This window comes from Seriola aureovittata, chromosome 20 (genome assembly GCF_021018895.1).
Source record: "Seriola aureovittata isolate HTS-2021-v1 ecotype China chromosome 20, ASM2101889v1, whole genome shotgun sequence".
NCBI lineage: Eukaryota > Metazoa > Chordata > Actinopteri > Carangiformes > Carangidae > Seriola > Seriola aureovittata.
In genome coordinates, this window is record NC_079383.1 from 9,773,979 (window position 1) to 9,798,874 (window position 24,896).

Sequence of the window (24,896 nt, forward strand, 5' to 3'; positions counted from 1 at the left end):
AAGTAGAAAGGTCACGTCAGATAAGAAGAATCCAATCCAAGGTGGGCAGCCCCTCAGCTGGTATGCAGATGACATGGGAAGTTGAGTGAAACAAATGTGACCTCTCAGTGGGTGTTTTGTTGTTCATAATGGAATTACTAGCATTTAGTGGAGAGAGATGTATCATTCTGGGGGTATGGGAAAGTAAAGAGTATGTGTGTATGTGTGTGTGTGTGTGGGGGGGGGGGGGGGGGGGTGGGCGCAGAAGGAGAGATGGAAAGAGACAGAGAAAGAGGGAGATGGCTAATAAATAGCTTTCATTACCCTGTGGCAGCCACAGAATAGGTTCATTGATTTATTATCTTTCATTTTCTTTCCTGTTCTCTTGCTCTTTGTCTTTTGCTTGTTCTCATTTGTTTTCCTCTCGCATTTGTCATTCTCTTGCTTTACACATCTTTCTCTCTATCCTCTCCAGTTTTCATCCTTATGTTTTACAGATATTATTTTACTGTTTTATCACTGTGCTAATAAACTGAATTGACTCTCCATGTAGTCACTTCACTTGAGTGAAGAGAATTAGTTTGGCCTTATCATTTATGTATCCTGCTGTCATGTATTAATGATGTTCAGGAGTTGAAGCAAGTGGATTATGTCTATTTTTTAAACAGACAGATCGCTGCTTCAGATGTCACAGATTTTTTTCCTGCCATTGTTGATAGTTTATGTGTGTAACTAAGAATCACAAGGCAGAGAGAGGAGACAGAGTGACAACAAGGTGTTTTATATGGGCAAATGCATGTTATGTTTATTGTGAGAGTGACAAGGATACAATAACAGAGAAAGAAATTAGCTCTCAGAAACTCAGATCCCTGATCAATAAACTTTTGCAGCACACGTATAGATAAACACATGTGCACACAATATTTGAATTGCTTTTATTGAGTTGTTTGCATGCTCCGCTGTATATATGGGTTTGTGTGTGTGTGAAACAGTGTGAGGGAGAGCAAGAGGGGGGGTGAGTGAGGTGTAAAGTTCGTGCCCTGAGGCAGTAACAGCTTTCTGATTGTGTTGTTCGGACTTACACATCTGCCCAAAAACCCCTTGGGTAGGTCAGAGAAAGGTAAAGCTTGAGTATCCAAGAGAGAGCAGGAGGGAGAAACGGAGAGAGAGAGAGAGAGAGAGAGAGAGAGTGAGTGAGGAAAATGGGGGGAGGGTGGACAAGAGCAGTAAGTCACCACACACAAATGCTTGCCCTGCTGTATGTTGGTGCCCAGTCCCAGAGCCTATATAAGACTATTTATTCTAATCAAACTGTGACATTTAGTTCCACACCAGCAGGGACCAGCTCCACTCTTTGTGCGTTTTGTGTGAACACACCCACACACATAGCCACACATTTCTTCAGCCTGTGCCCGAGACTCTTCTCAGGGGCAAACACACTTACTAGACTATAAAGTTGTCCTACCCCGAGGATCAGGCATTCACACCACTGGTATAGGCTTAGTCTTCACACACATTAGAGTTGATCACAGCAACTAATAGACCCCTGGCTCATGGGGAGTGCCAGAAACATTTTGTGAAAGTTCCCTAGTTGTCTTTCAATGAATCACGTTTTGTCCAACCCTTCTCTCTTCTTTTCTGTTCTCTTTTCTTCTATTCTCTTCTCTTCATCAACTTTTGTCTGTTGTCAGTTTCATCCAATTTTCTCATTTCTCTGTAACTTTTCTCTCTTCCCTGATCTTCTTATCTCATCTTCAAAGCCCATTTGACATCAGTGTTTTGACAAGAGAACCAATAGTCTGCAGTCCATGCCAGCGGCTCTGTGATGCTGTGCTAAGGCACACTTGACCTGACGATAGTGCTATATTTGTTACAATTAATCCTGTGAGGAACATGAACAGCTAGACCAAATTTCATAGAAATCCATCCAATAATTCTTATAGCGGACCTTTCATGAAAGAAGCTTAACAGTTGAGATATTTTAGTCTGGACCAAAGTGGTGGACCAAGTTTCACAGAGCTCTGCTGCAAATGAAAATATACTCAAAAGTGTGGTTTGAATCAATGTGTCTTTTAACATTTTATCATGTTTCACTATATGAACTCAGTATATTATTTTATCATTCATATCAGATTTATATCATTTTTGACCTTTGTTGTTACATCATATGAATCTGAAATAGCTTTAGATACACAGTTATGTTTGTTTGATTTAATTTAGAGGAAAGGTCCATCACACTTGGAGAGCTTTTTTACTTCATCATGCAGATATCATTTTACAGCTTTTTACATGCTCTCTTTCTGTTCCTGATCACCTTCCTGTTTTTGCCACGGCTAAAATACTGTCCAATTACATTCCTTTATCTCTCTACACCCCACTCTTGTCTCCTGCATTGAGTGATAATAGAGGGATCCATCACACCATTAGCCGCAGGCGGTTTTATAAGCTCAGCAAAATGCTGTATAGAGGGAACTCAAATTATAGGCCGCTGCATTACACCTTAAAATACACCTTGTGTTTGGGTGAGTGTGTATGTGAGTGTATGTGTGTGAGTGATGATACCACAAGTCATGCTCCCCCCTAATGACTGATGATGCATTTCCAAGAAGAGACGAGAAAAATGGTGGCAGGTGGCAACATCTCTCATACCGCTCTCGTTCCTACTGTCTATCTTTCTGTCTGCCTCTCTCTGTGTTGTTTCATCTCTTCTCCCTATCTGTCTCTCTTTGCCCTTAAATTACTTCTTGGCTTTTCAGCGAGTGCATTTTTTTTCTCACATTACACATTTCACTGTATATGGAGGAACCCTACCTTTTGCTTTGTGTTACCCTACAATGACTTGATAGTATTGCTAGCAGCCAGGTTAATAAATTTATAAAACTGATATTTTATTAAGGCTGCTAATTGAAGAATGCACTTCATACTGAGCAGTGCAGTCAGAGGTCAGGCAGTTAGCGATTGATTGTTGCTCAGGGACATTTAGGTACAGCCAGTGTATACTAGGAGCTTAAATCCTGCTTGTCCAGTCGATGGCTGATTTCTTGAACGATGGCCAGAACAGTGAAAGCTCTGTCACTCCATAGAGAAACAATCTGCTTCAACATGAAACCAAATGGAGTGCTAATGCTAATCTTTGCACTTTAAAGTTTGTCATTTTGATGCATGTTGCCAATTTTTGAGGTCTTCCTTATGATGAAGACAGTGCCTGCTGTTTTTTTCTTTTAATTTCTCTCTCATCTCACCCATCATGAAGGAAGAATCTGTCTTATTTTGCTATTATTTAAATAGACCTATTTTTTGTCAACAACTGTTTTTTTGTTTTGGACAAATCATATCTTGCAGACAGCTGTCACATTTATCCCAGGGTGGCAATATGTTTAACAGAAGAACACAGAATGAGTGTGGCAGGAAAGTCAAACAATGTGCTTCTGGTTTTCAATACAGGATTTTGAAGATTTTAAAATACAAGACGGGTTATACTGTATAAAAGTTAAACAGTTTAAGCAAAAGCAAATAATCACAGAAAAGGTATTCACGATTTAAGACTTCTGCTAAATAATTTTTTTGAAAGACAATGATGTAATGCACATAGATATGGGATTTTGTTTACAATGTGTGAGATTGTGGACCCGAGGGTGTATTTTTTTATTTTGTCAAAATATGAATAACAGATTAATGTATTTTCCATAGAGATAATGGGATATCTATTTAGTTGTAATGGCAGAGAGCCATTACATCTTGTTTCTACCCTGTCAAGGATTTTGTCAGCTTTTTGTGAGCGTTGGTCATCAGGTATTCAGTCATTAAGTGCTCTCTCAGGGATCAAATAAACCTCCAACTTTATTTGGGATTTAGTTGTTTCTTGCAAATATGTCATATCATTTCCTTTTTGTCTTGAAATGATTTGATTAGGCCCAATAATGTCCACTCTGTGTCATTCCAGCTGTTGATGTGAAGGCAGATAGATAGGCCATGTTTATTCCTGTAGGAGTCAGCAGCTGGTGACTCCATGTCAGTTGCAAAGAGATGAAGGCCTGCAGGGCCAAAAGCAGCAGCAGTGTGTGTGTATGTGTGTGTTTGTGTTTGTCCGGACGCGTGCATTTGTATATCTGTGCACTCGTGTGTGTGTGTGTCCTCATACTGAGGGGAATCGGGGGTGTTTGGTTCATTAAACATGCAAATGCATGCTTATCTTCCCTCAACACCAGATAGTGGGGAGAATAGATAAGAACCAACGAAACCATGCCAGAGTGGCAGACAGAGAGGGAAAAACAGAGTGTGTGACAGAAAGAAACTGAGAGAGAAAGCACAGACAGAGAATGGTAAAAAAAAAAAAAAGAGCAAGAAAGAGGCTGATTCAAAAAAGCAAGGTGTGGGGTAAGATCAGAGGGGGAGGGAAAGAGGCACAAAGAGATGGAGGAGGAATGAGATTATTAACAAATTCTGTGGAAGAAAATGTCTCCACAGATGGTATATAATAGGTCACCTGATGGCTACTTGAACATGTGTTTTTTTTCTTGTTTTTTGACATTAATAGCCATAATAGTCCCAAATGATAATATTTAGTGATTTTGTAACAGGTTCTTCTGTTTGTTTATCCACGTCACTCATCCATAACTTATTCATAAGAGAGTTCTGATCACATTTTAACTAAGTATGAAAATATGATATTGCTGCTGCTTTTGGCATTTTCACAGTGAGGGATACTTTATCGTTTGTTTTCTAAGTGTTTATTTTTTCCTTATTAGCCAAAGAAACAGTAAGTTTTCTTGCTGTGTCTGATCAGACACTTAGTGCTCACCCTGAGCTCATTACATAAAATTTTCAGTGTATGTGTGTGTGTGTGTGTGTGTGTGTGTGTGTGTGTGTGTGTGTGTGTGTGTGTGTGTGTGTGTGTGTGTGTGTGTGTGTGTGTGTGTGTGTGTGTGTGTGTGTGTATCATTTGGTTTGGCATTCCTGACTGTTGTGCATGTAATTGTTCTGAATAGTGTGTGTGTCAGGTCAGAGAAGGCAGTTATTAGCATGCATGTATATGGGATTGTGATCTTGACTTTGGAGCCAATTCAACAAGAATGGCTGAAAAAAGTCATAAGTGTGTGTGCATTCATCCATACGCTGACATATTTTATAGATCACACACTCAAAAGCTTGACAGACTGTTATTATGCTTTTTACTATGCAGCATTTCTGGTGTTTTATGTGTGTGCATGTGTGTATTTAACTCAACGCCTGCCTGTCTGCCTGCTTGCCATCTTGTAGGCATGTTTTCCTCTGTTTACGTGTGTGTGGTGACAGCACGATCAGTGTTGGGGAAAAAAGGTTTCCATTTAACAGGATTAAAGTAAGCCGTTTTCAAAAAATGCCAACTGTAATTTATAACAGTTATAGTACAAAACACTGTGATAACTGGGGATGCATTACAGAAAGTGATTACTTGTAATGTTACAAATGAATCAGTCAATCAGTCAATATTAGTGTTAAGTGTATAAGTGTTCCACTGTGGTATATTTCTACCCACAATATTGAAAACTAGTAGTAGATAGCTGAAAATCTGTTTTAGTACCAGATATGGAATTTCCATACAAGGGAAATCTTGGGATTTGATAAAGTTTCTTAGGATTTAAGAAATATAAATATAATGTATAATTTCACAGGAATATCCATGTTTACCCGTGACATCCTGTAGCAATTATGTATGACTTCTCACATTCACGGTGTAATATAAAACTAACATAGAAACAGGATATAAAAAACTTAAATGGACGTGGACCACATTTGTCATTTAAAGGGAACGAAGTGTATGAGATGTGATCCGTTTAATACTCCACTGACTCAGATACCACAGCTTTTTGTTCAGGTTGGCTCAACCAACCATCTCATTCACATCCACAGGATATATTTATATCCAGTACTGCAGGTAATATAGTAATACTGTCCAGAGTCTTGTAGGGTTTTCACACTATAGCCTCACAGTGGGGGATAGCTGTGCCGAGCCACGGTGTGTTAAGTGACTGCAAATAAAAGCTGAGCCTTTTCCTACTGTGGCTGCTTTACACTAAAAAACTCTCTGCAGACAAACTTTTTTATTGGAAGCTTTTATTGTGAAGAATTTGTAGGAAGTGCAATGTGTTTGAGATAAGTAAAGAGTTAATATGCCCCAGAGATGCTCTCAAAGAATTTTTTTTTTTTTTTTTTTTTTGGGGGGGGGACACAAACCAAAAAAATGAATGCAGAGGCAGTAATGAAGATATTTGTCCTAGTGAATATGCATCTTACCACTGGCATGCAAAACATGATCACTTTCAAGTCTTTGTCCCCTTACTGATGTCATCAAAAGAGTCTGTGCAGGAATGCCTCAAAAAGGTCTGACTTGCATATGTATGTCTGTGTGTGAAAGAGAAACAGGAGAGAGCAAGCAAGAGACAGAGAATAAGTTTGTCCTCTGGAGGCACCATACCCTGAGGCCAAAGGTATCAACGCCTGGAGCAGTTTGAGGAGAAGCTCTTTACCTGTGGAGTGGAGGCTATGTGGGTGATAGGGTTGTGTGTGTATGCGTTCCAGGGACCGGTGGTTTTGGTGTCTGTGTGTGTGCACACAACTGTGCCCAGCCTCCTCTTTTCACAAATTGAAGTTCTTCAGTTTATCTTTGGAAACCTCACCAACACTTTGTAATTAATTCATAACGACAATGTGGAGAGGACAAAAATCAACAAAAAAGACAAACTGTCTGTTTAGACTCCAGGCCGCTTTCTGCAACGTTACCTCCGGTGCCTACGTGAGCAGGCTATTAAAGCCTTCTGCAGCTTGAAACCAAACAGAAAGACAGGACAAATGATTGATTGGATTCATTAATTGAAAAATAAAGCAGTGCATGCTCTATACTGCGCTGAACAAAGCATCATATTCCCACAAAGACTTCATAGAGGATAGAGAACACAAGGAGCAAGAAAGTTTATTTCCTCTCTGCCAGAGGTTGGATGTGGGGGCAGACTCCTCACAGGAGCCATAACTGGATGATTTGATTACACTTTTCATTGTGACTTTTATCACCTGCTCTCGATGCTCCTAAATCGATTTTTGTTTGCATTGTAACCCAATGAGTCAGATGGCAGTGCGGGTGGTGGGAGTCACTCGATGAGTCAAACCTGGCATAATCTAGATGAAATTTTGTGGACAGACTCAGTTTTCGGGTTTCAACTTGTATGTGGGCAGTATATAGAGTTGCAGAATATACAATGTACACATCAAGGAATTTTTGTGAGAACAATAAGAATAACAACAATATCAATTCTACCATATTACCATATACTTTTTTTTTTTTACTTTAGATACTGAACAGCAAAGTACATCCTTTGTCCTCGTGTAGACATTTGGTCTTTCCACAACAGTGTGTATGGTGCTGTTTCTTTCTCGTACCGTCTCATTTTTGTATGTTTTTTATCATCAATCCTTTGAGGCCTGCTCATGATGAATGGTTTTATAAACTCAAACTTGCAATCATGTTGAACATTGTACATTTATATCGACTGTAAAACAGCCTGTTTAGGCCTTACTTAATAATGTTTGTGCTTGTGTGCTTTTTATTATCTATCTAAGATGCCACCTGTCTTATTGCTAGCTTAAATGTGCTAATGTTGGCATTTACTCTGAGGTTATAGCCCTCAGGTGCCTCCCCTGGCTATTTTCCAGACAAAAAGAATCTGTATCTTTGCTCTCCTCTCTAGCTGAGATGAATCAAGATGAAAAGAGAGCAAAGAAGTGACTGTAGTGTAAAATGATGAGGTAAATTTTATAGAAGGAGATGCAGTAAGCACATCAAATCCCAGGTCTTTCTTTTTTTAGTGTTGCAGGGGCCTTGATCACTAAAAATGGAGGTAGACATCATCTTCAACAGTATAAAGAAAGCTCAGAATCACCCAATATACATTGTGTATAGCATCAAATTAAACCAAATCCGTAGTAACATACAAAATGGAGGTATTTGGATACTTGAAGTGAAAATTAATTGTTTTAAAACATGCTGGAAGTTGTTACTCTTTATCATTCACACCTGCAGTGCCGAAGGTTAAGGTACAATATAATTCACACATTTGTTGTCCTCCACTACCACTGTCATTACCACATTCTTTCTTATTATTTTTTTTCCCCATTTTCTCTGTATTATACATTCATAATATAGAGTGGAATAACACGGCATAGGTGTAATTTTTCTTGTTTGAAAATGTATTAGTCACATTTTTTTGTTTGTGGTTGTCACCATGAAAGTGAGATGTGGACTGAATATAGATTTAATACCCTTTAATAAAACATCACAATCAAAACAGTAAAACAACCAAAGACTGATTAGCTGATTTAGCTTTGTGTATTTGTGTTTTGTCTGTGCACTTATACATAAAACAGGGAACAAACAACATTACTAAATCAAACCTTTTTTCTTTCTCTAATTTTTCAAGACATTAGCCAATGTTGACTTCTACACATTGACAAAATCATAACAATGAACAACTTTGCAATGTTAGCAGGCAAAAAGAGAGACAGTAAAATTACATCACTCACAAGTTAGCTGCACCCTACTATAGCCAGATGGCTTTTTTTGTGTGTTCGTGTTTGTGTGTGTGTCCTTGTCTGTGCTGTGTGTGTGTGTGTGTGTGTGTGTGTGTGTGTGTGTGTCTGTGCTATGTGTGTGTGTGTGCTCTAGGAGTCACTGTGGACCAGACATGGCGATGCATGGTACTGCAATAGCTGCACCAGCCAGCGCCTCTCCTACCAGTTAATTAAAACCTCAGCCCCAGGGCCACAGTTCATGTCACATCACATCATTCTTACCAATGAATCACATGTATGCATAAATTCCCACATACTGTATGTCTGTATTCATGCTGTGCACTGTGTGAACAGCCTCATCATCATATACACCTACGAACACACCTACACCATGTAATTATGTAATAGATCATGAATATTATTCGTTTTCACTTGATAGGTCCAGCAAGGCATTAGTATACAGTACATGACCACATTATTGTTTACACACACAACTTGTCTGACTATGTGGAAATAGGTTGAATCAGAATTTTTCAAAGAAAACTATTAGATCTATCCCAGGATTTTGCTATTGTGGGGGGTACAATGTGTCCTCTTACATTCAAACAAATGGCATTCGGCAAATCAATCAGCCAGAAGTGTTCCTGAGATAAAATGAATGTTGCCCTGAAGAGTTTTGCTGAGTGACCAGAAGAAACTCTGAGATCAAACCCAGTACCAAACAAGGACGCAAGCTCCCTGTGCTCTGTAACAAGATTAGTGTCCATTCCAATGTCAATAATTAGATAAGAGGCAAAAAGGAACAGGCTTCTAGCTGATTTGTTTGTTCATCATGCTGACCTCTTACAAGTTTACACAGCATTAGTGACATCAAACACTTTCTTGGCTAACATTTACTCCTGGTGCCTCTGGCTTGACATGTTGAGTTTTGTGTGAATTTCTTTTTTCTCGGTGTACACTTGTGTTCTTATGTAATAACTATCACACTATTCAAGCCGCCGTCACCTCTCACTCATCGACACTGATGTATGAAGCTCATGTTCAGCTATTATGTTGATCACACTGTCAAGCAGCGGCAATTCCTATGTAGTGTAAGATTATGTGTGTGTGTGTGTGTGTGTGTGTGTGTGTGTGTGTGTGTGTGTGTGTGTGTGTGTGTGTGTGTGTGTGTGTGTGTGTGTGGAGCCACAGGGTATTGGTAATTGGTCTCATGGGAGCCTCAAAGAGTGACAGTGTGAGGCGAATAACCTCTCTCCCCTTGCTTGCTCACACACATACTGTACACACACACACACACACACACACACACACACTCACCTTGGTCTTTCTGTAGTTGGGAGGACACTTGTTGACATAATGCATTCCCTAGCTCCTTATCCTAACCCACCTTTACCTTAAAGTAAATGCCTGACCAAGTCAAACAGCCCTTTCAAGTTGTGAGGACTGGCCAAAATGTCCTCACAACCATGGTTTCAAACCAAAATTTGTTCACAAAACCATAGACACACACACACACACACACACACACACGCACACACACACTAATATATCCCTCCACTGGAGTGGAAGCTGCTGAGAGTGACTCCGTGACTCCCACTAAATCATTGGTTAGATTATCCTCTGGGGGATGAGTGATTTAGACCGTTGACTCCTTCAGCCCTCAAAGCTCTGAGGTGTCCTATTCGCCCATGACATCACACTACTGCCCTTGAGTGTGAGTTTTGTGTCATATTGATGTGTGTGTGTATGGGTTTCACAGTACCTGATGGGCTGCAGGAGATTACAATTTATTTAGCAGACAAGATAGAGACAGTGGGGTGATTTTGCTTGTTGTCTAAAAGAAATATGGCTCTAGCAACTGCAGTATGTCTGCTGGCATAAATGGACTCTTAAAGAACAGGAAGCTCCTCCTTCCACTCATCTGAAGGAACAGATTTGTGTAAAGGTGGATGGAAGAAGGAAAGTGTGGAATTGCCATAAAAACAGAAAAAGTTATGATTGCTCCATCACTCCATGAAAATGATATGTTCAACAGAAGTGGCAGACATATGGCACATTTCCTGACCTACCATGAATTGTTGATCACGACACCACAGAAAATTAAGAGGGAAATATAGGAGTATGAAATGGGAATCAAACTCAGCATCAGTCACACATTAATTTCAGAGAGTACAATCCACTTTATGAAAATCACAACTAGCCTTTAAAATGTTCTGGTGACTGACTGCACACTGCTCAGACCTCAGTTAGCGACAATGACAGTTCTGCGTGTAGAATCAATCATTAGTGACTCTCGCTGGGTGGGGCCAAACCATTTCTGACTGCAAGCCAGCATCACAGTTGGCAAATTATGATGGGTGTTGCAGCCAAGTGTTTTCACTTTGGTTTCTGTAATCTCTGTTAATCCCTCGCTGTTTGGCAAATAATCTTCTCTATCAGTTATACAGTGGTGTGTGATCATGCTTAGTGGGGTCGACATCACATTGAATTTTAGTACTTGCGCGTTCATCCCCTCATCTCCAGCTGGAAACATTTGAAAATACATTTTCTGTGGAAATATAGATTTTTATGACACCACTGAAAACTAGGGATGGGAATTGATTCGATTTTATTGATACCAATGCCATCATGAATTCTGCCTATCGGTCCACAATTCCCTTCACAATTCCTAATCAATTTTCCATGTGAAAAAGTAGGTCCACACAGGTTTTTTCTACACAGTCACATTGTTAAATAATTCAATATTTAATCAATAGTCAATATAGTTTATCTGATTGCTGTTCCTGCAAATTCACTCTCATATTGTTTTTTTTTTCTTTTTTATATTCGTAATTTTCCAAGCCATATGCAACTTGCATTGTGAGCGTATAGGCCCGCCCGGCTCTGAAAAACATGTAAGCATTGATAAAAGGAATCGATGAACTTGGGGGCATTGGGGGCATTCCAGTGTTTTGGACAATTTGGACCTGGTTCTTAATTCCCATCCCTACCAAGAACTTTATAAACTGTGTTTGAACCTGTGATTTGTTTGACATCCACTGTGCTATAGACGTACTGTTGATTTGTTGTCTGGTAGCTGACTGTTTTCTGAGTTTTGTGGGCCAGCAGTGTGCTGATACATCATCTGTCCTCTTTGAATTTGTTGTTGCTGTAATTAGTAGCCTGTGGTATTATTATTCATATGTAAATGTGAATTGTTATGCTAATATTACTGCTACTCTGTCACATGCAATTATGATTCAGTCAAGGAGGCCTTAATGGAGCCAACACCACATATCTTCCAATTATTGCTGATGGTTTTGTTAAAGTGTTCTTTTGTTTTACATCACTTTGTAAATATTGCATACCAAGTAGTAGACAAATAGAAAATTTGAAATCTGATAAACAAACCAAGCTACAGTATGAGAATCTTATTGCATAGTTCAAGGTAAAGACGTAAAGAAGTTCAAGGTAAAGGGATATACAGTATATGCCTGTGTGTGTATGTGTATGCAAGACCATTATAAATGAATCTACACTGACCTTGAGAACTCGAACATGGCGTTGGGGTAACTGAATCAGCATCATATTTCTTTGAATCTCTTCTGTTGCCATTACAATCAGAAAGTCAGCAGTCTGCTCCTGTTGTATGGCTGCCTGGTTGCAGCCTCCAGCTTGTAAATGGTTTTTGTACTTACTACTGAATAATATGTTCTTTATTTACTTTCTACTAAACTTCCTGCTGTGCACATTTTTTATAAATATTACAAGGCTCCTGGGTCTCTGCATGCATCTACTGTGCAAACTGCAAGTTTGCTAAACGCTGCATATAAAAAAAGTATTATGCATAAAACAACAACCACAAACCAGATTTTAAAGTGTCTTAGTGTATTATAACAAAAAGGTTAATACTTTCAGGTTTAATAATGAGGATCAAGCAAATTATTATAGTTGATTGATATGACAAGATTAACTGCATCTGCAGCTGAATCATCAATGATCACATTAAAATTTTATTCTATCATTCAGTCATCTACCAGAAGTGAAACTTTTTGTCTGACATTTCATAATTTTAGGAGTAGAGCTTTTAATCTCCAGTTCATTGACATGTCATAACAGTCTTGCTGCAGTGAGCCTTGTTAGATTAGTATAACGCTCAGTATAATGTCTGTGTGGAGCACAATAATACAGGGCACACCCAGTGTCAGGCCACCCGTCCCTGGTGAATTATGCATGGAGGTATTCTGTCATTATCTGTGCTGGTGCAAAACAGCGATAGCCCACCTTTCATAATAACTATAATAGCTTGGTGATTTAGACACACACAGCAGATGTTCCTGAGCTGAAATAGTGCAACCAGCAGGTGCTGTTCACATTGGAAACCCACAATTGTGCATGCATAGGCACACACAAGTAACTGAATGAATGTGTGTTAGAGCATGCATGCAGACACACATTTGTGTGTGTGTGCGTTTGCATGTGCAGCATGTGCAAGTGTGTGTAAGGTGAGAATCAGGCTGCATGATAACGGATTACTTCTATTGGGTATTTCTTCCATTCACATGCATAAATGCACATATACTGGTTTACACATAAAATCAAAATACAAACAACATATACACACTTAAAAGAACATGCAGACACAAATGCTAATAGGCTAAACATCTGCATGTGAATTTGAAAGATGTGAAAGAGGTTGAGTGGGAAAGGAAAAGGCTGCAGAGGGTTAAAATATCCCTATTGGAGTTGTCAATACCATGGTGCATTGTTTTCTTTGTTTTGTTTTTTTTTGTTTTTTTGAAGGATAGAGTTATTGTTGCAGCTGTCAGTAGTCAGGCATTAGAAGTCATTTCAGTTAACACTTTGACTTGACAATTCTCTTCCAGCCCCACTGTTGAACTGTCATTCAGCTGTCATATCCACAAAAGTTTGTCCTCAGCCTTGTTTTGAGCACAATAGACTGTTTTCTGAATAGAATATTAGAGAGCTCGCACACAGGGATATACATGCACACAAACACACACACACACACACACACACACACGCTCACACACACACACACGCTTACACACACACACACACACACACCCATTCTTTGCCTTATATACTGCATATAGTCAAAGTAGACAAGCCGTACATCCCTGCACATCCACATAGAAAAACTAATTTTGCTTTTCAGGCTCAATGTTTTGGCATATTTTTGTGTGAGTCGGGTGTGATATGTAGTTTTGAGTTGATTTCATTCTTTTTATTCACAATTTCATTTGGGCCACTCCCAACACAAAGGCAATTCAAATCTATCTCTCTCCAACACACACACACACACACACACACACACACACACACACACACACACGTGGACACACTCCCCACCCCCACATCCTCTACAGAGCATAAAAGCCCACTCCAGATTGACAGATTGCCGTTTTAGTGTCCCACTGTCATGCTGACGATGATGAAGTACAACACTGTTGTTATGACAACCACCAGTGGTTAGGTTTGTATCTATTCAACAGAAAGATCTACAAAGTGGTTCCCAAACGAGCTCCATGCCGAAAAGGGAGTAAGCATAATTTTGTGTTACATTTGCTGGCATTTTTCACACTCCAAAGAAACAGATACGTCACATGGAAGCTCATCGACGTTTCACACTCACTTGGTGTGAAGGTTTAATGAGCTTCCAAATCAACGCTTCGCATGCTGTCAGTGTGGAGCTCTGGTTCTTCTCTGCCCAACAAGTCAGGTATTTGTCTCCAGACTATCCTCTAGTCCATATTTGAAGATATTCACATATTGAGCAAAGCTGTCAATTGGTCCAATGCGTGCATTCATGCATCCATGTGAAGATGAAGATTCTTGGTTGATTGCGTGTGAACATTTGGATGAAACCTACTGGAAAGATTTCACCAATAAGTGTTAAGCAAGTGCAAGTTAGATGATGATGCCTCTCAGCACTCTCAGTTATATAAGAGAGATGTGTATCCATCACTTAGGTTTATGGTAAGCTCTGATGATTGCTTTTGATTTTTGATTTTTCATTAAAATTACCTACTTAGTAGCCTGTCAGTAGCCAGGGCTGGGACGATTATCCGACGTAATCGATGTTGTCGATTATAAAAATTATTCGATGTGGAATTTTAGTGTCGACGCGTCGTGTAAAACCACACAGGGTAAATGTTCATAGAACAAAACCGGAACTTTCTAATGGGACCGTTTATATCCATCTTCTTTGGTTTACCCGGATACAAGCGCAGCGCACGGACTGGGACAACGCGGTGATGTAATTGAAGTCATTGACTACATGAATGATTTGCATCTGTGTAATCTATTTGAACAACACGGCGGCGTCTACCAGCAGTACGATGGAGCGTGTGGAGCAACACGCGGCAAAAAAGGCTCGCACACGGTCCTCCAAAGTTTGGGAATACTTTAATCTTGACACCAACAGTGCGGTAGTCTGCAGACTCTGCAAAGTGCATCTGGCATATCACTCTAGCACGACAGTCATGCACGAGCACATAAAGAGCAAACACCATGGTGCAGCGAGTCAAGATGTTGGACGGGGCAAATTGTTATATTAAATGATTAACTTGAAAATAATTGCAATAAAATTACTGTTAGGTTAATAAAAAAAAAAAATCTTTAGATTAGTCGAATAATTGAAAAAATAATCGCTAGATTAATCGTTTAAAAAATAATCGTTTGGGACAGCCCTAGACTATAATAATACATTGCATATATTCTGATATAAAATGTATGTGCAGCCTCTTGCATTGCCCAGTTTGTCAGTACTGAAGTGATCCATCAGTCGAGCTGTTTACAGAGTGAACCTGTGATAAATGAGAGAGGAAAATTTGTTGCTAGTATATTGAGTGTCAGGTTAATGATTTTTTTTTTTCAGGGTGGATAAACATTTTTATAAATAAATAATAAATGATTTTTATAAATAAAAATAAAGATATTTTAATATCAATATCATCACATATGATTTATCTCTCGATACAACTTAGACACATCATCAGTGATGTAAACTGGGGTCATCGGTTGTTTCGGGTCAACATCAGAAACCCTCACTCAGGCGACCCAGCTGCGGGTGATCAGGCCCCAGCATGTTACTAAGTAGCTTGTTTGTTTCATGGATAGCCCCGTTTGATCCACAGTCATCTTGATGCCTTCTCTGCGGCATCAGTTATGTTCTTGATGGCTTTCCTGCTGTGCAGTCCCTTGACACACAACATTTTGAGAGTTCTGTAGAGTGACTGGCCTGCGAAGCCTCTGCATCTGACCTCGATGAGGTTGCATTGGGTCCCCCAGCCCCTGCTTCGGCATTCGCCTTCCTCATACTTGGCCCTCTTCCTCTCCAAGTCCTCCTCCATTTGCTCTTCCCAGGGGACGGTCAACTCCAGCAGGACCATTTGCTTCGTTGTCTCTGACACCAGAACCGTGTCTGGCCTGAGCGTGGCCACTGCAATGCATACTGATGCCAGAAGCCCCCTGGCTTCACTTGGGCTATTGTGGCTTCTCCCCAGCTTTGACAAAGGTGATGGTGTGCCTTGCTGGTTGCTGTTGCCTGCTGATGGACATCCCCGCACTGACAATCTGTGTTGTGGCCATCAGCACCTGGTGGTGGCACCAGCTATAGGGTCCCTCTCCAAGGGCTTTCGGGCAACTGCTTAAGATGTGCTCCAGCGTGACTCTACCCTGGCACAGTGGCCATGCTGGAGTATCTGCCAGGCAACAGTAGAAGAGGTTGGAAGGGTTGGGGAGGACATCATAGACCGACTGGATAAGGAATCTTATCTTGCAAGGTTCAGCCTTCCAGAGCTCTGACCAAGTGATCTTATGGTCCAAGGTCTTCTCCCATTGAGTTCATGCCCTCTGCTGCCACATTCCTACAATCCTGCTGGAGCAGGCTTCCTCCACCCCTGCACGGACCTCTTCCTTGACCACTTGGTGTCGTTCCTTCCCCTGGACCTTGCTTTAATGAGGTCTTTGAATGCTGCCAAGGCCTACCCGTCCTGATGCCACTGCTCAGCTTTATTTAGCTTGGCCATTTGCCTCATGTGCCCTCCACTTCCTGTATGTTCTTACTTCTATGCCTGCCGTGGAGACTTTGCTGTCGTTTGAGTCTCTGTACAGCAGCACCTCTCTTGCCCGGGTAACCATAAACTCCTCGGTCAGACTGAGGAAGGGAAGTTGAAGCGTGTTCTTCATCCAGTACAAGGCGATGCTGCTGAGGCTTTGTGTCAATCTTCCTCTCGAAGCCCTCAATGGTGGTCAGAGGGACAACATATACCAGCAAGGGCCAGAGAAGTCGTGGAAGCATGCATTGGTTTATCCAAGCTTTAAATTTACCTGGCAGCCCTGTTTTATCCACTGCTGTGAGCCAGGTTTCCCACTCGCTGCTGGTTGCATGGATTGCTACAGTGTTCCTCAGGGTTCAGTTGAAGTCCTTGCCAAAGCTCTTGACTGGCTTCTCTCCAACTGATGGATTCTGGACGCCTCCTCGCAAGAATCAGAGCTTGTCTGTAACCTCCCCCTTCCTCACAACCAGCGACTGGGACTTTGATGGCTTGAACTCCATCTTGGCTGGGGTGATGAGACACTCCAGGCCTTGAAGGATCCATCTACAGCCCTGTACAGATGTTGTCGTCACAGTAAGATCGTCCATAAACGCTCTGATGGGGGGGTTGTAGCACACCTGACTTGGTGAGTGGGCCTCTGCACTCCACCTCTGCAGACTTTACCAGCATGTTCATGGCCAAGGCAATAACAATATCATTGAGACCAGCGCTTCTCCAGCTGTTGCAGCGCAGATGATGTTATTCAAGAGGTGATTCTCAAACTGAAGCAGCTGTAGTAGTTCAGAATGAGGTCCCTGATATTACCTGGGACATGGTGTCGTTTGAGCAATGTTTCAACCAGCTTGTGTGGGTTTGACCGGTTGGCATTGGTGAGGTAAAGCCACAGGACTGCCAGATCTCCTTTGCCTTCCAGTGCCTCCCGGACGCCAGTGTGCTCAATGCATCCTGTCACCTTCAGGACACCCCCCTTCTGCACAGAGGTATCGATGTATGCATTCTTAAGGAGGAACTCTGTCATGCATCAGGCAACAATATTGAAAAACATTTTTTTTTTGTTGTTGAAAACTGAATGCTGATATTTATAATAATTTTTCAACCAACGTGCAGATACAAATGTGTTTGCATCCAAATGCTTGAATGTGCCTGAGTGTCCTTTTGCTCTGTAAATCTTTTGGGATTTACACATTACAAATTCAAGTCCTACCTCTGTAATGTATAAATAATCTATTGAAGACACATGCCATTGAACATGTGCACAACAAATTAAGAAATCGACAAATTAAGCTGCTTAACCTGCTTGGTGTGAAACAATTCATGTTTTAGTGGTCTTAGTGATTTTTAGGATTTATCTAAATGCAACAGGAGGAAAGTGAACTAGTCTGCTTTTCACAACTCAATTTAGCAGTGAAAGAAACATTTGATCATGTTTTCTAAGCCTCCTGACATTTTTTCTCTAATTTTTGATCAAATGGCCACATGGTTACATAAATGTTTTAGGGGGACATTCAATAAGTGAAAGTCATTCCAAGCTAATTAGTACTGTAGGTTTGTGTATAGTGTAATGAAAATTTCCAATGAAATAGACTGGACTTCTTTGTAATGACCCCAATGAACAGCAGTTATTCTGAAAACTGACATTTTACACAGGCACCCCTCAGCTGAAGAACCTGGGATCATGCTGCCATATCCAAGCCCACCTATCCTGCTTGTTCAACTGTCCCTGAACAAGACAATGAATACCTCCCAGGTCCCAGGTGTGTTGTAGCTGACCTTGACATCAGACCTCTATGCAGGAAGAAATGAATGATTATCATCATGGAGATCAAGTAGCACCATTTCATTTTCTACCTCTGATTTATTCTTGATGCTCATGTGGACACATATTTCCAACCCCAAAGCCACAATGTGCAGGATTTTGATGTGATTATGACATATTAAATCATTATTTTGATGACATTCATTTTTATTTATTTTAGGAGTTCTAGTGAATCCGAAAGGACTCTACTAATATAACAATTTAGATGATGTTGCCTTGTCCATCTTTCACAATATCATGGCATTTTAAAGACTAAATAAAATGATTAATTGAAAAAATATTCAACAGATCAATCAAAATATTTTTCCTTTTTTTTCTTTTTTGTTACATTTGGTTTATGGTTTTGACATTCTTCCAAAATTCTGTCTGATTATTTTACAGTGAGGAAAGACAAATAATGCCCCAATGTGTCTCAGTAACTCCTTGAGGAAATATTTTCAAATTTGGTACACACACTCACTTGTACTCAAGTATAAACTGATTAGATTTTGGTGGTCAAAGGTCAAGGTCATGGTGACTTCTCAAAACAAGCCATAACGATTATGAAACATAAATGTCTAATTGTATAAAATGATAAAATGATGACATTTTATACCCAAATGGTCAAAGGCAACTTCACTTTGACAACATAATGTTCTGCAAAAACACTTCTGGCCATTATTCAGCACTGAGGAAGGAGAGATTGTGACCTGCAACTTGGCTGGTTGGTGGAGGCATACAACCACGAGGCAGTAATTGTAGTTTGTTGTTGTTGTTGTCTTTATCTAATAATATCTGAAATACACAAGTGCCTGACACACCCCTGCTGTGGGGAATAAACAGATGCTCTTTGGAGGAAATTCCCTCAAGAAAGTTGCAGCTCTTTTCTTCCTCTTTGTCTTTCCCAGTGCACTGTGCTGATTATGATACAGCGCCAATTATATAATATATATAATTATATAAAAATAATGCCCCAATTGAAATTACAAATGACAGAAATCCACCGAGTGAAACGCTTGTTCAAAAATAGTGTTTACATGAAGACACCTGTCAGAGTTTTATTGAGAGCAGGAGGGCGGCAAATGTCATGCCGCCCTCCTGCAGCTGCCTCATAATTCTCTATGCAGGAAAAACCATGATTATCATAATGACAATCGGTCCAGTGTCTGTATTGCTCTTTCAGTGTCCAAGGGTCAGATCAAAAACTTACAATTTTCAAACTGAAAATTGTTAAACTGAAGGAGTTCTGTTTCATTCATTGTGTGCTGTAGTAATTTATGCAAGCTCATTGTCATTTTCTGTTAAGTTCCTTCTTAACTAACTTATACTTGCGAGGTAATCGCTGGAAATTGAAATTAGTCGATCCCTTGGCCCACAGTCAAAACACACAAATAATGAAATGTGGATTTATGCCTGCAAATATAGCAAGATTTCAGGAAGCCAAGATGTGTTTATAACTACTTCTTGATAAAGCATTAAGTAAACGTCACACAAGGGATTATGGTCTATTAGGCTTCTGTTTTAATGCTGGTAATAATGAAATCGGCCAGTACTGCACACCAAGCCATCCATTTATTCCTCTCTCCAACTCAACAGGATAGCAATTATCGAAGACATGAAGTGCTTTTGGTTCAGTGTTTTGAGAATTTGACACCTTGTATCTGTGTTGATGTGAATGTATCTGAATACCTGTGCACATAGGCAGCTACATATACTGTATGGCACCTGTTACCTTAACAAACCAGGTCTTTTTGTAAAATGACTGAACCATAGAACCAACCATAAATGAAATGGAAATGGAGGGAAGCAGAGCACTGGACAAGCAGGGCAGCATGACTCATTTCTGTTGACTAATCCCATACTTTCAGCCCCACTGTCTGAGTGACAGCGCTGTCAGCAGCATGTCAGGAGAGACACTCCAAAGTGCATTGCATTTCATAACTAAGCTACAACCAAGATGCCAACTCGGATATTTCCAGATCCTAGATGACGAAGACAGACATTAAAACGTGAGTTCTTAGTTAAAACAAGAGTCATATACAATAGAAAGTTGTGCGCTGAATTGTCAGCACATTTGTAAATTATTTATTTGTTTATTTGTCCTTTTTGTAGATCAGACGGAATTAAAAAAAATACCACTAATAATATTAAGTGTGTATAAAAACAAAAAAATATGATATGATAAAGCATGAACCAATGAACCACAAGTACCTGGGCAATTCATTTATTGAATGTTAGGGTTGGTGCATTTTTTGTGTGTATGTAGGTGTGTCTGTGTGTGCACAGAAGTAACCAAGACATAATTAAAATTAGCTCTGTGCAGTATTTGCTGCTGAATGCGTTACCCATAAAGTATATGTTTGTGTGGATCTTCTGTTTTATGTGAGAACAAACTGTGGATGTGTGCATGTGTGTTTGCTTGCTGAGTACACATACACATGCTCACTTTCCCGCTGACAGCCTTATCAGGGCAGGCAAGTGTTCTTAAGTGCTACTATCTGTGAAAGGAGGCAGCTGGAGGATTTGAGCAGAACCTTGTGTGACAGTGTGTAACTCTCTCAGAGTAATGCTCTCCATGCTGTGGCCTAATAACTCATGAAGGATGTGGCTGCTGGGATTCCTGGGTTATACTTTAAGTCCCTCAGTCTTTATATTCCCATGAGACCTAAACACACATCCCTATGCACAAATTAGGACTAAAGGAGCAGACTATATTTTTCTCCCAAGCTTTGTGAATGCCAAGTAGAGTGTGTGGGTATGCATACATGTGGAATTCACTGGGAACAGTAGAGGACGCTGTCTGTTGATTTAAACTGTGTGCTTGGTTAAGAGTGGAGTAGTGAATTTAAAATGTCTCTCTAATACGGGCTCACTGTTAAAAGAGATACAATGCCTCGCTGGGTGTAGTGTTGTGGCATTGCAGGCAAGAGTGTGCAGTGTTGTGGAATAATGCTTATTAAATCGCTCTTTCCTGTGTACCAGCTCTCTGGGTGTCTCATGCAAATTTTTCTTTCTCTGTCTTGCCTCTCTCTCTCTCTCTCTAACAAACTACACTTTAACACAGTGACACAATGTTTACTACTGTTAGCCTGTTGGCTCTCCTTCAGGCACATGAAGGCAAACAGTTCTCCCATCACATTGTTTTCATTCTCGCATAGTGTCTTTTGTGTGTGTGTGTGTGTGTGTGTGTGCGTGCGCATGCCATTGTGGCAAGAGACATTAGAGATATAGCAAATCCAGGGTCCATCTGACACAATGACGTATTTTCTGCAATTTTCTCCTTCTCAACTTCCCCAAGTAAATCTGTCCCAGAATCAGCTGCTAGTGTGCCAAGCAAGTGTAAAAGAGAAGATGACGCAGATGAAGAATCAGAACCATAGCTAAATAAAACTGGAATCAAAAGGCAGAACTGAACCAAAAAAACTAACCAATATCAAACATTATCTATAATTGACGGACCATGACAGGGCCCATGGCGTAGAACTTACTATACTAGCAGCAAAGCAGAAAAGCAATGGTCAGATTCATGAGTATATATTTTAACCTTCGTCTGTCAAGCAAAGCTTTGCAGAGTGTAATCCTAATTCATATTCAGACAGTTAAAGGAATTCACAAAAGGAAGCTACTCTGTGCAGTCACATTTTTTTTTAACATTCACCACTTTAGGGCAACTTGGGAGTAATTTATTTAAAATTTCCCTGCTGGTTCAAGCATTTGAACCAAAGACCTTTTGGTCACAATCCCACATTTCTGACCTTCCGGCTGTTGCTGCTCCCATAATGATGGTGTTTCATTAGTCCAGCAAGCTGCAAAGCTTTTTTTTTTATTTCAGCTGACCTTTACATACATCAGTCATTCCAAGATGGAGAGTAATAGTTAGATTTAAACAGTGTCCATTTGAATTTAGTCCCCTCGTTACAAACAAGTACATATAGCATGGACCAATCGGCAAATTAGGCCACTATGCGGTGCCAATATATATATAGTCCATAGTTACTTCAAGTTCAACCTTTTCTCCCACATTGCTGTGATTTGGTGATTAAGGGATTAAATTTCTGCTGAGTTAATTTGTAACTGATCTGACTTTTCCTGCATTCATGCTGCATTTATGCTCATCCTTTAGTGTGATTAGCAGTGATTAGCAGTTACATAACAATTACTTTCAACTGAAAAGAAATGCAGGACAAGCTGCATCCTAAGGCAAAATAGGCAGAAATAATGCAGATGCAGACAAAAACTTTGGGGAACACAAAACTATTGACTATAGGCCTAACGTTAACATTACACGTTAACATTGACTCCTGGAACTATTTGGTAGAAGTAGTTATTTCTTTCTTTCTTTCTTTCTTTCTTTCTTTCTTTCTTTCTTTCTTTCTTTCTTTCTTTCTTTCTTTCTTTCTTTCTTTCTTTCTTTCTTTCTTTCTTTCACCAACCATCCCTGTCCCAACCATCTCCTGTCACAGTCTTACAGTTCACATTTGCTGTCATTTTAATGCTAAACCATTGGTGTTAATGTGTATTGGGTGAACATAAATTAAAAATCAACCCTATGATTCAGTAGGTTCTGTAATGCTTTCAACAACTTTCTCTAATCAAACTGATAAATTTAGGTTAGAGATGGTTGTGGCTTGGTTTGGACCCTGGTTTTGGTATGCCACTGTCTGCAGACTAATTCAATAATTTATACCAGGAGTGAAACTTGAGCGGCTCGTAAGCACTAGTGAAGCATCCATCTGTTCAGTCCACGTGAACTCTGACCTCTGGTATGGTCGTCACGCTTTAGAAGCAGCTGACTGTCAGCAGCAGAGGTCCTGAGGTTCCACAAGGACAGAAGCCAAATTGTCTAACATGCCGACTGATATCAGAAGTTAATTGAACGAAAAAACATCATTCAATTAGGTTCAATGTTCAAGTCACAAAGTTAACAAACTTAAAAATAACAAATTTTCATTTCTCATTTCCTTGCTCTTTAATCATGCTGACCTAAATGGCCTATCCCCTTGTCTGGTTCCACGGCAAAAGTATTAATCACTGTATGTGTTACAAGACATTGTATATTACAATAGGCATTAGTCTTTAAAATCTGATTCAACCAGTCAAATGAAAGCTATTTACAAAATACCCATCTTTGAAAGACCAATACCATCTTAGCCAACCAGACATATAGACAGATAAACACATGTAAATGTATTCACTCATTCTCATATACCTCTGCAAACTTGTACACACATGAGGGCACACAAGCACTTTAGACACAAATTGTATGATGACACCCAGGGCACACATGCACACGCTGTGACAGAAATTCAATTAGAAAGTCGGGTATGTGGAATACCAAGCAGTCTTAATGGGAGAAATGCACAAACAAGCCAAGTAGTCCAGACAGCCAGTTTAATGGTGTAGATGAAGTCAGATGAAAGGGTCTATATGTATCAGTTAGTTTGTCTGTGTCTGTATCGATCACACAGCTGGCGTACTTGTCTTTAACTTTCTCTTTCTGCCTGTCTGTTTCCTTCTGCCTCTCTAAGTCTTTTTCTCTTTTTTCACCCCCCATCAATCACTGATCAATTGAGAGTGATCAAGAGAATGGAAAAAAAGTCTTGTTTGTGTATGTCCATAAGCATGAATGCACATGTAGCTGTGTATCTGCCAACAATACTATCCATTCTAGAATTAAAAAAAGACTGTTATCTGAGTGCTCAGGACTGCATTTTGTAAAATGCTGCAGTTTTGTAAGTAATTTGCCTGAAATTACATTTAGAGGTTTTACTTTTGTTCGCATTATTTTGTTTGTTTGTTTTTCATTCTTAAGCAGAATAGAGCATAAACAAAATGTAGCTCATTGGCAGTTTCTTTCAGTGCAGTAAATATTAAAATACAGAAACTGGACATTTGACATTGCATTCAATGCAAATTAATTGTGAGTTCAAGGTGGCAGCTGAATGTCTTCCTCTATAAATAAGAATTCAAAGGTGACTGAATCATGTCTCCATTCCAAGATTTCATTTTCCGTTGAATATATTTTACTTTTCCTCATGTTTTGTAAAGCATTTTGGAAGCTTTATTGTAAGCTGCTGTTGATTTCAAATGCGGCTGCTATTCTACAACTTTCTAGTATGTTGTTGTTATTCCCCACATTATTCTTATCATTTACAACATCCTTCTTTTGCAGTTCAACAGATGAGCAGTTTCGTTGGAACGCTCAAGGTAAAGTTTGCCATGAACTATAGCACAAACATGTACATACTGCTCAACCATGTATGTAAAGGCATTGTTGCATGAATTGACAAAAGATACCTTTTTCATAACTGTTTTTTTAAAGTTTTTAAAGGTTACATGCATACCTTACATACATTAATATATACAGACAAATTCACAAATTTACATACACACACTTCCAGTCAAGCAGCTGGGCAAGACTTTCCATCATATAATCTGTCCTTCGCTCATAACTAAGACATAACTTGGCAAGTTTTATGGACTGTGGGAGTAGAGAATTGCAGTTACAGTCCAGA

General features: G+C 39.8%; 1 protein-coding gene across 1 annotated transcript in view; it reads left to right on the forward strand.

Annotated features, from left to right (window-relative positions):
* ctnnd2a (catenin (cadherin-associated protein), delta 2a) overlaps nucleotides 1–24,896 on the forward strand; it is a 278,083-nt gene that overhangs the window by 102,258 nt on the left and 150,929 nt on the right. Inside the window, exon 4 of the mRNA XM_056364392.1 lies at nucleotides 24,554–24,588. Coding sequence (XP_056220367.1) covers nucleotides 24,554–24,588 — 35 coding nt within the window. The remainder of the gene's footprint in view (nucleotides 1–24,553; nucleotides 24,589–24,896) is intronic.